Source organism: Clytia hemisphaerica, unplaced genomic scaffold (assembly GCF_902728285.1).
Source record: "Clytia hemisphaerica strain Z4C2 unplaced genomic scaffold, Clytia hemisphaerica genome assembly, whole genome shotgun sequence".
Lineage (NCBI taxonomy): Eukaryota > Metazoa > Cnidaria > Hydrozoa > Leptothecata > Clytiidae > Clytia > Clytia hemisphaerica.
The window spans coordinates 1114148-1132171 of record NW_027104489.1 but is presented as its reverse complement, the minus strand read 5'-3'; the positions used below and the strand labels follow the sequence as shown (position 1 = coordinate 1132171).

Genomic DNA, 18024 nt, shown 5'->3' with positions numbered 1-18024 from the left:
CACTCGAGGAAAAAATCAGAAATATCAAGTTTTGCGCTTCCAGACGAGGTGCATCTATACCTGAGAAATTGGCCCAAAAAGGTGAAAAATTGCGAAAATTAGCTGCATTTGAGGAGAAAATAGCGGAACTCTGCACTTGGGGTTAAGAAACGGTCTGCAGTTGCACCTGAAAACCTCAAATTGTTGAGTTGTGCACTCAATTTTTTCCGAGTTGATCTCACACTGTACTCTGCAAACCGGGTATCTTTAAACAAATGTCAAACAAGCTGCCTGTTCCTAAATGCCATAAAAATTTTCACCCACGAAACAATAAAAAACAAAAAAATTCACTGGTTCAAGTGGGAAATATTTAGAGACTTTGAGCTATCAAGGTGCTACTAAATCATCCTGTACATATTTTTTCTACCACCATCGTTCACGTCACAAGAAATTGGTCTATTCAGCATTCCCAAAACACGCCCTACAGTGTATAGCTAAAAGAAGACCCTTGTAGTGCACTCTATAAAAAAACAGCCTTACACTGCATGTCGAGGGTCTAAAGAGCTTACTCTTAAGCTTTAATTAAGGGCAGCATATATGTATCCCGTCATGGCCGTGGTGCCGTCCCAGACCAGGGGCCAGGCTGGTGTATAACACCATAAAGAAGCACATGAAGTTGCAATAAAACATAATTGTCTACAGTTCTTATGACGTGACCAGACCCCTAAACATTTATAAAACAAACAGTTCAATCTTGAAAATGAACGAAAATGAAATCCTAAAAAATGCCAAACCCATTTTCTTCGAAACAGAATTCCTAGAAAATACTTTCACTTTTGATAAAAAAAAAACTTCTCATGTGATTCTTTTTTTACGGCATCGAAAACATAGTTCAAGGTTCAGATTGAAGTTGTACGCCCGCGTTTTATCAGATAAACGCCCGCGCGCAACTCCGCTGGGGCGGGGATCACAAGTTACTTTATTTATTAGGTTAGTAGGATGTTAGGCCATGTACCTTTAAGGTTAGGCGTACAAACTTTCGCGAGCTGAAACTTTTGCTATTTTTGCTAATTTCAGCCTTTTCCGATGCCCTTTTCCTCCAAAAAAAAATTGGCCGATGGCGGGTAGCCTCTACCCCCTGCTGCCACCGACCACGCTATTTATTTTGGCGGGAGGCGGTGCGCAATAAGCATCAGGTGCATGCCATAGATTAGTCTAGCAAGACGACTAATTCAGACATATTAGAAATAAAGCAAAAAAGTAAATTCTAGTCGTCTAGAAACCATTGTGCACTAACTCCAAACAAAAAAAGTGTCAATATCGCAATTAAAAATTTTTTACCGCTCAAAAAAAATTCTTGAAAATAAAATGTGTGTGGATTTGTGTGTTAAAAATGTTTCATTTGAGTTGATTTTATTTTGAGAGTTTGTTGTTGCTTAATAAATTGTTTTCTCGCTACGCAAGTTTCTGCGTAGCTAGGCCCGGTATCTATAAGGCTGGAACACCGGATTCTTCCAGTCGTTTATACAAACTAAATCCCGTATCATTATTTGTGTTTATTATTAGTATTACATGCAATATAAACGACCCCAGTCTAGCCATAGATAGGACCTCACCGCAATACATAAAGTCATAAACAGTGTTTTCAAAAGACTGAATTCCTGGGGAATCAACCGTGAACCGTCACTGGCCCATCATTCACCGATAAAGAGTACTTCAATTCAACTTTAGTGTGATTGTAATTAGTCTGTCAGCATTTCGAATACCATAGTCGCATAGATATTTTCACCAAAGACCGATATATACCGTACCGGACAGAAGAAATGCCTATACTATGTTACCACCGAAAACCTTGAAACCCTTAAAATAATTTAAAATCTACAGGTATGTACTGCACGCAGGTATTTCGAGCAGATATGTTTGATTTTAATCGAATAGCAATGACATCTAATCTGTTCAAACTTTGCGTTCCATCGGCATCAGTTAGTAAATTCATTTCCATTTTCTCTCCTCTCTTCTTTTAAACTACTACCTGTAGTTTTGTAGAGGTCTAACATTCAGACTAAGTCAGCACTTCACCCGGATGAACAGCCGTAAAAGTGGGGAGGCTAAAGGCTTAAAATATAAAATTCTCTAGAAATTTGATTAAAAAATCTCATTTGCTCAAAAGTGGGAGGCCGAAGCTGGGGCTGAAGTCTCCCCAGGCTCCCCAGTCTCCCGCTTCCACCGCCGGGGTCACTTGGTTGACAGGACAAGTGTTACTTTTAGTCTATCCAGCTACAATAATGAGCCGGGGGGGGGGGTACTTAGGCAAATGGAGGGTACGGTATGTGACGCCCTTAAGGTAACCTTTTTGGATTTCTAAAGTCCCGCTAAGGGTCGGAAAAATCAGAAAATCAAATTTCAGTCACACTAAGGGTAGGAGAAATAGGAAAATTTTAACTTTTTGCCCCCAGAAAGATGGAAATTTGGTCAAAATTGGTCAAATTTGCCCCGGTAAGGGTAGTAAAATTCATTCAAAATCAAATTTTCCTTTGTTTTCACCTTTTTAGTCCCGGTAAAGGTCCGAAGGTAGAAATTCGGGCGACACCCCCCCCCCCCCCCCCCCGTCGGCTCCCAACCCGAGTAATGAGCGTTTCTCAAAACTAATAAAAACTACCAAAATTGCCAACTAAAACTCTCGCTTAGTCGAACTTCTATTATTCGAATCTTTCTATTTGTCGAACTTATTTCAAGTCCCAGTCAATGAGAAAGACTCTTAAAATAGTTTCTGTAATTCAAATCTCTCTGTTATTCGAACAAATGAGATTCCCCGTTGGAGTTCGAAATAGCGAGAGTTAACTGTACACATATTAAAATATCAAATCATCACCATATGTTAAATTACTTTACGTCTGTCGTCGATCACCATCTTTCTCACATGATATAATGATATGGACAGGAAACTCCTCTTTCCCAAACGGACAGGTATGTATACGAAGACTCATTGTGAATACAAATACTAACATGAACATAGCACGAATTTTGTATCAATAACAAGTAGAATGTTTTTGTTACAATACCTAATGTTCTCATCATGTTCGACTAAAGCTTCTCCTTATGATCCATTTTTTATTGACCCATACTCCAAAGAAATACTCTTCTAATTTGTATTATCTGTTTTACAGAAAAACCAGCAGTTTTCAACAGTTTTGTGTATGAAGTCAGCTCTGAAAGTGTTGTCTTACTCTCATTTCTTATAGAAAGTATAAATTATGTAATGCATGCCATGTAAATAAAATAAACAGAGTATTTTTGACATAAAGAATGCACGACAAGGCAAGAAAGAGAAAGTAATTCCTCGAAAAAACATCGTTGGGCAAAAGAATAAAATTAAAATTATGAATTGACCGACTGATACTTCACACATCATTTACTGTCACTCATTCCAGAACTCGTCAAAATCTGTTTTTTTTAATCAACCAACCAATCAATCCTTTTTTTTATTTTTTTATTTTTTTTTGCCACCGCAGGGAGCCTAAAGCGACCGAAGATGGCATTCATAGCTTCACGCCTAAGGATAGTTGGACAAATAGCTCACAATTTTGCGCACTTGTTCGTCACTCTTCTAACACCGGTAGCGCTCCACGTAGGTTAAACAAACGTGTAAGTACATTAGTAAAATAACATAAGACAGCAGTATCCTTAGATACACAGTTTTTACAGAAAGCCAATAAATTATGGCTCTGGGTGGGGTGTTCTGAATTTTACGATTTTTTCAGACTTAAATGTTCTTGTCATATTAATTAAAACGGAAATCTGTACTTCTCAGTAAAGACTGTTCTTAGGTTTTGGCCAAATTTCAGCATTGTATTTTTATAAAATTGTTCTTATAAAAAAGCGTGTAAGGCAAGGCACGGATGTTACCCTAAGTAGACGCCAAAACAAAATGGGCTTTACTTTTGAAACTATAACTGTAAATCACTCCCTTGACACATTTGTTAGCATTTGAAGATTGAATTTTGTCTCAGATCAGATTAAAAGTCAAAAATTACTGTAGGGCTAATACCATTCATTTTGAAAGCAAATTCAACTCTATGTGTTCGTTCTTTAGTGTGTTTGAACAACGATCTCTTTTCCTTCAATTTTGGATTTAATTCTCAGAAAAACTTCGTTTACAAAGATAAAGTTGCACAAGCACAGTTTGGTTGATTAAAATTGTATTTTAACATGATACACATTTTAATGACTAATACAATAAGAAAGAAAGGGCGATTAGGAGAAAGAGAATTCCACGAAATTGTACTTTTAACATAAGAAGGAAGAAAAAACTTATGAAGTAAGCCGTCTGTTGGACTCGTTTTTTACCTTTTTTTTAATTTGAAACAACATATTTGTGCCAATACCCAAGGGGAGGGGGGCACTCGATTAAAAAACGACCATACGTGCGGCCCAAAATTAGGGCCAAAATTTTGCAAATTTTGAGCAAATTTGAGCGACAAATCGACCCTTACCGTGCATTGTCTTGAACATTTTTGGCCATTCTTAAAATATGGTTAGATTTCCGAAATTTTACACCCCTAGAGTGCAATTTTTCTCATCTTTGCTGATTTCGACCCTTACTCCTGGGTACCTAATAGCCGGGGGGGGGGCTAATTAATTTACCCCCTAGGACATTCTTACTCCTTTCAATAACAATTAAAGAAAACATTTTGAAAGACAGATCCAGGTCTTATGTTATGATTTAATACCCGTATTTTTTTACCTTTTTTCGACTTTTCTGAAAAGTAATGTTTTAGCATTTAGACAATAACTTTTATCAATTTGACCAAATTTGACAAATGACCCCTCACAATTTAAGTTTAACTTTCCTTTTTCAAATGCAAAAGGATTCTTTCAAAGTTCATATAACTCGAGAAAACTCACTTCAAAGAGGGGGACATCTTTCTGGGAAAACCAATACTAGTAGGAATATCTGGTGGTAATCCAGTAATAAAACTAAAAATCATTGGTGAACTGCTTAGAGATTATAATAACCCAAATTCAAATTATTTTTTAAAAATACGTTTGTTGGGTTAGTTATAAATTTATAATCGATCTTTCTCGGATTTCCTGAATTGAACACAGAATATTTTCTCTGAGAAGATATGAATGGAAATTGAAATTCATAACCGTCAGCGATCGCAATAAAGATATTTTTCTTTTTGAATGTAACAGATGCATAATTTATGCATAACCGAGTATTCTCAGTCATAATACACGAGCGAAGATGAATTGATGAAGAATATTTCTTAAAAATTTAATTTCAATCCCCTTTCTACAAAAAAACTTTTATTATGGTCAAATACAAGATTGATATATTCTTTGATGAGATTTATTTTTCGAGTGAGATATCATTGAAGGGCCATTTCAAGTTCATATTGATATTTTACAAAAGTGTATCATCGTTATGGTTAAAGCTACAAGGCTTACAGATTTATGATTTTTAGTGGTCTATGAAATGTTTTAATTTTCATGAAAAAATGATTTAGAAGTCCAGCTGTCATAGTGGAAAATCGGAATTTTATGAAAAACTCATTGAACTCTAGAATTTTGAATGACCTAGGAGGAAAATTTTGGTGAAATATGGTCCACCATAACAAAAATCGAAAAGATAAATTTCAAAAACTAGCAGAAAAGAATGGATTAACATCGAGTATAAATTCGAACGCTTCGTTTGCATCCGATAGTAATCGAGGACAAAATAACAGCAGAATCGATAATGAATATGATCGACCGTTATCGAAATCATCGATGATATCTAATAACTCGAAACATGGATCGAGTAATCATCGAGTAAAATTCGCAAATGATCGAACGAATGATCGAGCGAATGAAGTCTCAAATAGTCGAATTCAACGTATTCGAGGTAGTTTTCATAAACGAAAACCGAATTCAACCAAAGTCTTATTATTACGTCGAAATCGGGAAATCGGGTTCGGATTTAGTATTCGAGGAGGAGTCGAGCATGGAACGGGTATCTTTATCTCGAACATAAACAAATATTCGGATGCGCAGGCGCAAGGGTTACAGATTGGTGATCAGATATTGAGAGCCAATAATGCTCTCTTTGAAGGTATCGTCCATGATGAGGCAGTTGGGGTAAGTTTAATTTCCAGTCGGTAAAAAAAAACGCTAAAACAACGTCATCTAATGTTGATAACAGCGAGGTTAAGCAAGTGTTTATTATCGGCTTGAAAAAATATCCGTAATTTGAGCCCGTACTCAATCTAGTCTAAATCGCAGATCTCTATATATCTACTTACTATAAGAACTTTCTCATTGGGGAATGAGTAGAGGCCTATCCTCATTTATCAAGGAAAACTTTGGTCTAGTGAAGATCAATTCCAAAGAGATTTAAATGAAGTGCAAAAAATGTCTCTCCAAACAAGATTCTTCACTTTTCAGTATATTCAACGACAGAAGATTTTACAACTGATTGTTCTCTCACTTGGAGTTATCCCTGGCAACAAGATAGCTTTAACAGAATATCAATGGATGGATTGTTATGGTCAGCCATGTTCACCGATGACGTCAAGAGCTGAAGAACGAATCAATGAATCTCAATTGAAAAGTATCAATCCTTCAAGGCATCTTTTGTCAGCAGAAGATGAGAGAAAGGTATATCTCGGAAGGCTAGTTCGGTAGCTTTAATAGCCTTAATATCTATTTCTTTTTGATAGACTGGAAACTGTACTTTACTTAACTCAATTCAGCATCTGCAAACATGCAAAAATTATTAGAAGGCAATGTTAGGTAAGACGCAGATTCTAGTCAACAGCTATAGTCGTCCCCAACAAAACTAAATAAAGTCATCTTTTGAGCCGTTAAGACTTAGAACCGACTAATTCGATCTTGCAGTCCTCTTAGCTTGTGTAATCAGGAAAAGTAGGCGATAAATTAGAATTCTCACCTCTTAGACTGGCGAAATTCTATAACATGACCTCCTCCGGTAGAAATTTCGTGCAAGAATCAGCTGTACTTTTCTACCAGGGCCGATATCTATAATATATTTATACTGATCATGAACATCATCGTACTGTCTAATAGTTATAGATTCATTGTTTAATCTATGACAGTCAGACAAGTTAGAACCTTTAAAAATGATTGAGTATTAACAGTGAAGTAAGCGATTGAAGGATCTTGTTCGGTTCCGTCGTCTATTAGTACAATCTAACTGTTGTAAATTGAACCCAATCGTGGACACTGTTTTTGACAACCAGCCTTATAGCCCTGATCAGACCCTCTAACATATCAAATAACTCTGTGAGTAACCCCTGCACTCAAACCGTAAATTTACAGCTAAAACACATCAAATAAATTTCATTTACTAAATAGATCAATATCGATGTTGGTAACAGTGCAACATTGGGGTTGTTGATTCGTGGAGGTAGTGAATATGGTCTCGGTATCTTTGTTGTTGGGATTGATCAAGACTCTGTTGCTGACCAATGCGGTATCATGGTAAGAATGAGCCTATTCGCCAATTTTGGTGCAATTTCGCGATTAATAAAATTTCTAACTTTGGCGAGAATTAATTTTGGCGAACGACCCATTTTTTGTTCAATATTTTAGTTGAAAAAAGAGGAAAAAAAGGGTTTTTAGGAGAAATAGAGACTAAATTGAAAGAAAATTAAATTTGGAGAGAATTTATTTTGGCGGATGACCTATAAATTTAAATTTGGCGGAAAGAAATATTTTCCCTTAAGGTAGCTTATAGCAAGTATATGATATTATTAGCATGAACATGATAATAATGATAGTTGCGATGTTCAACTTCCCCAGCTGGCAACACAACGTTGTTTCAACGTTCATCTAACGTTATATGGACGCTGTGAACGTTAAAGAAACGTTGAAACAACGTTGTGTGCCAACTTCAGTATTTCGCAAAAAAACGCTCAGCAAAGATTTGTTCCCAGGCCCCGAAAACAGGAAATTTACCCGATGTTCAGCTATTAAGGAAAAATTAAAAATCCTTTAATTTTTGTCTCGATGCTGCCAAAAAGCTCAAAAATTGAACCCCGCTCCTTCTGTGATCCAGATAAAACAAGCTTCTTAAAATCAAAGAATCAATTTTATCTATCAATGATAGTTTAATCATGTTTTTCTATCAAAATCTGTGAAAGTCACCATAGAGGGTATTCTTACAATTTTTCCAATTTTCTTTATGATATTCCTGTAGACAAGATCGTTTAGTCTGCTGTCTAACAAGAAGCGTTGGAAAAACATATCGAGTGAGCGAAAAATATGAAAGGAGTTCTCCTCTCTTCTTCATAAGAAGAATGACTACATAACAGAGGGTTTCTCATTCTCTATAAAAAATTCGAGGATGTTCTTTTTCCCATGTGTAGCATACACCGATATCTTACTACCTGATTGGATCAATATTAATATGTCCAGCTTATCAGCTGTCTTGTCAGCCATGTTGTTTACATTTCTGGAATTTCTGATTTCTGATGTTTGATTTCAACCAGGGGATTTGAATGCTTTGAATCTGAAGCGTTTGAAAAACGATATAAATAGAAAAAAAACATGGTGGACTTAAACAGCTCAAGCGCTGGACACACTTCCACGGAAAATCTGTGGTTAGTTATCTAGTAAAGGATTTTGAGATCTGTTAAACCTTATGAGTGGAGTTAGTATGTTTTATCAAATAATCTTTTTAGGTTGGGGAGCAGATTCTTGAAATCAACGGTATCGATTTTGTAAACATTACACATGCTGACGCAGCAGAAATTATTCGAACCAGCCGGCGAATGACCATGGTGTTGAAGGACGTCGGTAAAATCCCTTTATCTCGGGTTGTTTATGATCGACAGGAATGGATTCGGAAAAAACAAATCATGCAAAGGTAGGATCAAAACTGCTTCACACCAGACAGTTTCTCACTCAAAATATTTGATCAGTAAAGTACATACAGTATAGAAATTGAAAGAGATAATTAAAAACAAAATTTAAATGTTTTACCTTCCGGACATTATGACTTTTGACCACCCGAACAGTATGTCTAACCCCCGGAACCCCCCGGACAGCATGTCTAACCCCTGCTCGGGCAAGCATTAGATGAACAGGAGTTCATTCAAAATTACCCTCAAACAGAGGAATTTACCCCCCCCGGACACTATATCCTCCACCCCCATGTATGAGCATTTTCTGGAAGAGCCCAAAGGCTAAGCTGGATGGATGACAAAAGTTGTTTTAAGATTAAAAAAAATAGTACTTTTTTATGACCAATACCGCTGGATTCATGCACCATTTATGCAATCATCAGTTTGGTTATTAGAAAAAGGAGTATACGTTACGAAAATTATAGCTCAAACAGTATATTTGTATAATCTGATAACAAGATTTACTTTTTAATTTTTCTTAGGGAACAACAAATCAGGGAAAGGAAAAAGGTACGAATCGTTTTCAAATCCAATGTAGATTTGGACAATTTCAAACACACCCATCTATGGTTAACTTGAAAAGTGAATTTACCATCGCCCGGGTCAGCCCATGCCATGTGAGATATGCCTGGCTCTGTGGTGTGGCTTCTTCTAGCTCTGTTTATCGCGAGCACGAGTTGGCAGATAATCAGGAAAGCGCAGTAATTCCCCTGTAATATGATACAGTATATGGCCCCCAAAACGGAGACGGCCCCCAAAACGGAGGTTTTCATTAAAATGAAGATTCTGACTTGTAGATTTATCAGAATTAAACGATATTTGTTTATTTTGAAAGGATGATGGTTATACTTAAAAATGAGCATGTTTTTGCTGGTTTGAGACGGATTCAAAATAACATATTTGCGTCTAAAGGAAATATTTTAACACCAAAATTAGATAAAAATTGCATATAACTCACTCTAGCTCCTTGGATATTGAAAATAAGTTATGAAAACGGGGTATAGGAAACTTTCTACACCTAATGCCGTTCAGAAAATGCTAATACATCTGTGACTTTAGAGGCTGGGTAAAAGATATAGCATCTTGAAAGTCAACCAGTATTTTGGAGCCCTAGAATCAGCATTGACAAAACCGAAAATTCTAAATATGAGAAAAAGCAAAAAATCTTGGAATTCTATTCCTATCACCTTAAGTTAATAGTTTATAACAAAAAATTGACATTATATATAAAAAATTTTCGCTGAATCAGCAAAAACGGCAAATTTTGTCATTTTTTTGCAAAATATAGGAGAAAAATATCTTTAAAGCTTAATATTTTCAGTTTCAGTTAAGCTTTTTTTCTAAAATTTTCACAGCTTATTCCATACATGAATGAAACTATTTTCGAAAGAGATTTGTTTTCAAAAACTTGATTAAGACGTTGTTAAATCAAAATTGTCATTTTGAAAATTTCTAAATTTTCAGTTTGAACTTTGCAATATCGAAAATCTTGAAATATTTCATAAAAATCATAAATTTTACATCCACCGGGTCGTAAATTTAAGGGAAAACACAAATATGTTCATAGTTTTTCCCCCTATTACCACCGGGCTTAATAATTTGATTTTAGCTACACCTCCGTTTTGGGGGCCCCAAACCTGCATTTTGACAACCAGGGGTATACTGTAAAAATTTTATCAAATAGATTTATGCCCAAAACCCTCTAAATCATATTTCAAAACTATGGTCAAAATTTTGTATTTATATCTTAAAGATATCTCGAGAAATCGCTAAAATTTCAAACCTCCGTTTTGGGGGCCATTAGAAAAAAGCTACCTATCTTTAAGCGATTGACAAATATTGTTGAAATTGAAAATTTTGAAAAAGAACTTCCAGGAAATAAAGTAGAGATGTTAAAGGTTTTCATGCAGCAAAAATTTTGTAAAATCTCGTTTCCCCTAGATTTGAGAGAAATTTCAAATTTGATCGCCGTTTTAGGGGCCACATACTGTAGTGAATGAATGCTGTCCTAGATAGAGCCTGTGCGGTTAATCTCTTTCTCTCAATCCTGCAAGAAATGTGTACATTATCGAAAATCATTAATGAAATTCACTCAGCCCAATTTTCTCCTTTTAGGATTTGATTATCCAAGAAGGTTTGCCAGGCAGGCTATCCAGTCACCAATCACTTGCTAGCCCTGTCTCCTTCCAATGGGTGGAAGAAAAAGCAAGAGGTCTCCTTAACCAAGACGAATGGGCTACGTTGAAATATTACATACGTGAATACGCAAGGCAAAATTTGACGGTGAACGAACTTGGACTGTCACTACTCGATCTGTTTGATTCTGATGAGAAGGTGATTAGAACATGTATTATAGGAAATTATTTCAAAACTTGTGACACTAAAATCTACAGCTAATCTGATATATCACAAAACATCGGGCCTCGTGTTTTAAACATGTGGCCGCGCATTTAAGATTATTCAAGATACGCGGCCGGACGTTTAAAACACACGGCCGCGCATTTAAGATTATTCAAGATACGCGGCCGGACGTTTAACACACGCGGCCACACGTTTGTGATTTTTCAAGATGCACGGCCACACGTTTAAAACACACGGCCGCGCATTTAAGATTATTCAAGAAACGCTGCCGGACGTTTAAGACACGTGGCCTTACGTTTTTGATTTTTCAAGATGTGCGTCCGGACGTTCAAGACACGCGGCTGCACGTTTGTGATTTTCAAGATGTGCGGCTGGACGTTTAAGACACGCGGCCGGGCGTTTATAAAACAGAACACAAACACACTTGTCTAAATCAGCCACGGTATTAATGTATCTAAACTTGGATTATCACTCCTTGATCTATTTGACTCTGATGAAAGGGTGAATAAAATTTTGTTTTGAATTTTAAAAGGAAAAAATTGTTTTTTACGCCTCCCTATATATTGAGAAATAGTGGAAAAGTTTGAGATACTTAAATCCAATCCAAGCCGATACAATACAATAGAATATGTAATATCAATTTGTCTTGTTAATTTAAATACAGTCCACAATCTAGAGTGAAAATCTAATTCTTAACAACTGAAATACCAGCTTTATCTTTAACTTTATCTAAATATAGCGAAAAAATATAATCCGTTTTTCATCCAGATGACATTGATAGATGAGATTCGAGGTATAGTGCCACCGCAAGACATCGAACATTTTGATGAGCTCATGTTGAGCATGGAAGTTGCATCAATGACAAAGGTTTGTATAACGTGATTGAGATACAAGTGATCCTTTGAATGAAACGGAATATTTGACTTCAAGAGCAGATCATTTATATTTACGGGTGCATATCGTATAAACTAGGCCTCTTAAATCTTTCTGGAGCAAACATGACCAGCCTGCTTGGTTATTTATCATTAATATAAGCGTGAGCCGGAATGGAAATTTATACATGAATTGCAGTGATTTACCTTTGCCAATTGCGTTTCCCGTACGCGTAGATGAAGCTGTGTATTGATGTACAAAATCTTTTTGATACGTAGTGATCTTTCTTTGTTTCGTAGAACCGTTCAAACAGACAATCATATAGAGCAGACGTTTCGCTACGAGGCCGTTTCCATGGTAACGATGAAGAATACGATGAAGAATATGGTGACGTAAGCACTTTTTAGCTACCGATATCGACGTCATATCAAAATAGAAGTAAATCCTAGTCTATAATATTTACTCCGATCAAAGATGATATTAGTCTATTTCAAAGGATTTGCGTATCTGTATCATTCAAGCTTGGTAAAAAATAAACGAAATGCAAAAAAAACTTGTGCAGCTTTTGTAAAACGCTGACCTTTTTAGGGTTACTTTTAAGGATGTGTTAGCTTTCTTAGACCAAAGAGTTTCGCCTGCGGCGCCAAATCACAAAAAAACTGTAATTTTTTGAGCCGAATCAATGTTTCGACTTAAAAACTCTAAATTTCCATGAACCCAAAGAAAATCAACAAAACGAAGTCTTAAGCATATAAATAAGCATAAATTAAGGCTAAAAATGAGATTTTGCTAAGCATACTACGGAGCCTCGACACGATTTCCCCGTATGCTTATAAAAAAAGAGTGTTTCTACTGTAGTACTGAAAAAACTCAAATCGTTCATAATTGAAGCAAGCAAATATTTTATTCTTGTCCACTTGATATTTTTTCAGCAAAATCTTGCAAACCGAAAAGGATCACGCGTTGAGTTTGGTTACCAACCCAACCCAAGTAACACATTTGTCGGCGATACGACCGATTTCAATTATGGAGTTTTAAACGAAGACACTTATCAATCGGTATTCGATGAAATCACCGATGAAACTGATCTAAGTACGACTCAATCGACTAAACATCGAACATTACTCGATGATGCGATGAACGGATTCGATAAACTCGAAACAGTGGATGAAAACGAGGATGAAATGGAAGATGAAGAACCGTTGTACGCGAAAGTCGTTAAACCGAGATTAACCGAATATGAAAATAATCGATCACCACAACAAGAATTGAAGACATTCCAAAGCCCACAGAATGAACGACACATATATCAAAGCCCACCTAAAGATCGAAAACCTTTAAAAAGTCCCGCCATTATGAGGCGTTGGCACGACGACGAAGAAGAAAATGAAGAGGAAAATCAAAATGGTGGAGAAGAAGCAGGAATTGATAATCTGGGATTTGCATTTTCGTTTTTGGGTTCACAAGAGAATTCGAAAGAAAATTCACCGAAGATTTCTCAAAGGGAAGATATATATTCTTCTCCACATTTGTCAAATTATTCACCGAAAACATCACAGAGGGAGAGCGAGAGGTCTATAAACAGTAGAGGAGGAATGGGGAATAACACTTCCCCGTTGGTGTCAAATGGAGTTTCACGGGAAAACAGTTTTCATTCTTATCAACCAAAATCGTTCGGTATGTACCAACAAGAACCGTTAGGTCGCTTTAATTCTTATGAAGAAAAAAATGAAAAAAGAGAACAAGAAGATAAATCAGAATATAAAATTGTTGGTAGTTTTGAAGAAGCTAGTTATTCTAACAAAAAATCAGGATCGTCTCCCACAGTCGACGAACCACCAGAGTTCAATCTAACAAAATCCTTAGATAAACACTATTCTAATTTCTCGGTCAACGATATTGTACGTCAAAATTTCCTTCCAACAACGAGAGTTTACGGAGAATCAAGCGAGCAAGAAAACGAAATCAAATCCATAATAAATACTCGGAATAACTCAACAAATATCGGGGAATCTGGATCGGGAAATCGATTAAGCTTAACCCGATTAAGCAGTTTGAATATTCAAAACCAGTACCAATACCAAGAAACATCGCGCTCGTTATCCCCGACTCCTGAAAAAACAGATTTTCTCGGTTCTTCACAGACTTCAAACATCCTTTCTTCAGAGACGTATGGTAAACCGGTGGTATCACCAAGACCACCCATTGAGAATAATTCAACGCCCTCAGAGAACACCAATTTCACACCCTCGCCTCTACCACCGCCCCCGCCAAGTTTACTGGAAAATACACCAGACAACACGATTGAAAGGTAAGTTCTGTTCTGTTTATTAAAAGCGAAGTCAAAACCATTACTTATGATATTAAAAATCTTTTAGGAAATTGGGGTGTTTACATCTAATTAACAGCCTATTACCTTATCGGCCCTTTTTACACCGGCCCTTATTGGCGTTATTTTTGGGCTCGTGGCGTAATAAGGGCCGGCGTAAAAAGGACCGATAAGGCAGATAGATCCCTCCCTCGATTTTTGTCACGCGACCCTCAGCAATCTCAACCTCGAAAAAAAAATTTAAGCCTTGCTGTAATGATATAAAATTACATTTTTCTACTTTCTTTTAGACTTGGTAAAATATTTAACAGCACAACTACAAAATATACTCGACCAACCCGATTATTTCCGAACGGAACAAATAATCCGATTACAGAACCCGAAATTAATTATTACAGTATGGATCGATTAAAGAAAACTGAACGAGGTGATGCGTTATTGGGTCGAGGAAATGCATCGATTGAAAACCTGAATAATATCGATCCACAACTTGAATCACCAGTTATCGAGTATAGAGCATCGAAACTATTAGGAACAATGTCGTTAAGTATCGAGAAACTCGATGAAAACGATAACCCAATTATAACATCACCGCCAAGGAGAACGTCTCAAAACGATAGAAACCCGATAGATTTCGCATTTCAGAGTCATGAAAACCGATCACCTCGATTTGATGTTTCGCCTAGGAATGCTTTATCGAGCTATAATACGGAAGATATAAACATAGTGCGAGGTTCACATCAAATCGTGGAGGGAGAGACAAACGTTTCCACTCTACGAAGAAGAATAGACCAATCCATACATCTACAAAACACATCAGCGGTGAAGCCTAAACAACACTCCGCCATTGTGACTGAAAATCAAAAGACACTTCCGAAATGGGTTAAACAAACGGATTTCAGACCAAAGGTTACCAACCCGAAATATAAAGATGTTGCATCACCACGCGAAGCGTCGAATCAGTTGAAATCGCGGATCGATGTTTTCTCGAAACCGAAACATGATCCGCAAGCTTCGATTGAGAATTTCAGAAAGGTAAGATTTTAATCTTATTTTTTTCCTGAGATGCTTTTAAATCAAAGTTTTTGTTTCTCCTAAGAGTCGAAAAACACTGTTTTTAAAGGTTTTGATTTTAAATAAGAGTGATATCGTTTGCTTACTCATCAATTTTAATTCACAAGCTTTTTCACATTGGATTGACACGGATGTGGAGCAAGATTGGTCAGAAAGAGGAAAAGAAAAACATTTTTTATGGTTATACCAGCATAATATAACAATAACAAGACACTGTTCTGATATGAAATATGTGTCTGGTATGAAACGGAAACACTTATGTAAAAATAAAAACTTTTTCACTTGAACAGACCACTTTCTTGAGTCTCTAACATTCGATGCCATAATCTTATGGGGCAAATATTTGCAACGTTAATCAGGAGGCTTAAATTAACTCTATACTGGAAATGGAATTACTGGCACTAAAGGATACACTTTTTCTCCTTCATTTTTTGTTTTTATTTTTCATCTTAAATGTTAAAGTACTCTGAATTATATTTCCAACGGTAGTTTTAAATTTGAACCACTAGTGAAAAAAGGACAAGGAAAAAATTATTATGCACTTAAAAACAGATCGAATTCGAACTCAATTTTCAAAGAAATGTGACCCAACACCTCAGCTTAAATCATTTGCAAATACAGGTTTTTTAATAAGAATATTAGACTTTTATCACTATATTTTCAGATTAAGAGGGGAAATGACGGATTACCACGGACAGTTTCAATACCAAACATGAGAGACGACGACCCTGGGTTTTCCGTCAATGTGCGAACCAATCAGAATGGAGAACAAGAAATTTACGTGGCCAAAATAACGGTAAAGCGTTTATCAACAACATATATCCTGGACTTTGGGATAGGAGATAATCAATGCTTTCTATTTATAAAATATTGAAATGACTTGGGCTCTTCCAGAAAATGTCCGTACATGGGGGTAGAAGATATAGTGTCCGGGGTGTAGTGAAAACTACAAAATGTACCTTGTCCGGGGGGTAAATTTGCTCTGTTTGGGGGTAGTTTTGAATATCCAAGGGGTTGTCTAGGGGGTTAGACCTGCTGTCCGGGGGGTCAAAAGTCACAATGTCCCGGCGGTAAATTTCCAAGAAATATTATATCCTGCACACCCCAAATTCAATTTTTTTCTGGAAAATCCCATTCACACAATTGATAGGCTGATTGCATCCCCTCTGATATGCTTTGGTATAGGGGATGCTAATTGTGTATAAAATTCTCGTCCGAGAGTTACCCCTAATTTGGGGTAACCTGTTTCAATTTTCTTGATCAAAAAGATTTAGAAATCTAATGATTGCATTACCAATTCAAATTTTTAATGCAAATTTAGATCTCTTATATGAAACATACAAAAGCATAAAAACGGGGGTAACTCTTGAACGGGAATTTTATACACGATAAGCATCCACTATATCAAAACATATCAGGGCGTGCATCCTATTTTGAACCTTATTATAAGATGCTTGTCTGAATTTGCAAATCGAAATATGATTCCTTTTTCTTCTTCTTCTTTTTTAGAAAAATACATTACACCAGATAGAGGTCGATGACGTCATTATAGTTGTTGGTGATCATAAATTCAAAGCTGGTGTAAAGCAAGGATTAGCGAACTTGATTATCAAGAATAAATTCAGCTCAACAGAAGACAGTGAGGTTACGTTGACAATAAAGTGATTTTCGAAATTCCTAGAAACGCTAAATTTTTTTGGGAATAAATTTCCCCATTTTTTTCCCGGTTTTTTATCTCGAAATATCTATTCAAAATGGTAGCCTTTGTTTTGATGGGATCAATTTTTTAGCGAAAAAAAACGAAATAAGAACTTGGAGCTGGTGGATCATAGAATAGCATGTACTTTGTACTAAATATAATTGTAAATTTAAATGGTGAGATAGAAAATGATTATAATGCATTTAGTTAAAATTTTCAAATTATTTATTTCCAGAATTTTTATGATGGTACATACAATAAAATAAAAGTTTGCTAAAACTGATTAAATCTAAGTACAGTAAAGTATCTTTTAATTTTTTTATATTAAAGATTTAACTCCAAGCACTTTAATTTTTCGAGTGAAGAGATGGCATAAAGTGTTTTCAAGTTTTAGTAGGTCGACATCGTAAAAAATCTATCCTCTATGGTTAGCTTAAAAAGAATTAACAAAATAGAGAAAGGAAGGTAATACCATTTTCAGTTAAAAAATATTTTTTACGCTAAAAAATCTTACAATTTTATTTTCTATACATTAAAAGCAAAAATAATGGCATGGCCTTACTAAAAAATTGCAAGTATAACAAAGGAATAAAAACTGAAATATTTACTTCAAATTTTCCGGTACTTAATAATAAAAATTATGATGAAGTATGGAAAGCATGGATTGTCGAGTTATATTCCAAGATGATTTCCACCGAAAATTCCACCATAGATCCAAGTCTTTGAAAGTATGTCTTTTAGTGATATTATTTGAATATTGAGTAGCCTTTCAAAATGGCGAATCATCCTCCTCAATACCAAAT

General features: G+C 35.9%; 1 protein-coding gene across 1 annotated transcript; it reads left to right on the top strand.

Moving 5' to 3' along the window:
• Positions 1-5300: 5300 nt before the first annotated feature.
• On the top strand, positions 5301-17423 carry LOC136821512 (uncharacterized). The gene is made up of 12 exons (XM_067077744.1): positions 5301-6099; positions 6406-6618; positions 7336-7461; positions 8664-8848; positions 9368-9395; positions 11001-11219; positions 12015-12113; positions 12419-12511; positions 13052-14430; positions 14739-15483; positions 16187-16318; positions 17032-17423. Exons 1-12 carry the CDS (start codon positions 5584-5586, stop codon positions 17185-17187), a joined length of 3891 nt encoding a protein of 1296 aa, XP_066933845.1. The 5' UTR covers positions 5301-5583; the 3' UTR covers positions 17188-17423.
• Positions 17424-18024: the final 601 nt, after the last annotated feature.

Bases quoted from the DNA above. Each gene is read 5' to 3' on its own strand.
- LOC136821512 (XM_067077744.1), top strand. From the start codon at position 5,584: ATGGTCCACCATAACAAAAATCGAAAAGATAAATTTCAAAAACTAGCA. The intron at 14,431-14,738 runs GTAAGTTCTGTT...ACTTTCTTTTAG, and splicing joins CCAGACAACACGATTGAAAG to ACTTGGTAAAATATTTAACA. The intron at 15,484-16,186 runs GTAAGATTTTAA...CTATATTTTCAG, and splicing joins CGATTGAGAATTTCAGAAAG to ATTAAGAGGGGAAATGACGG.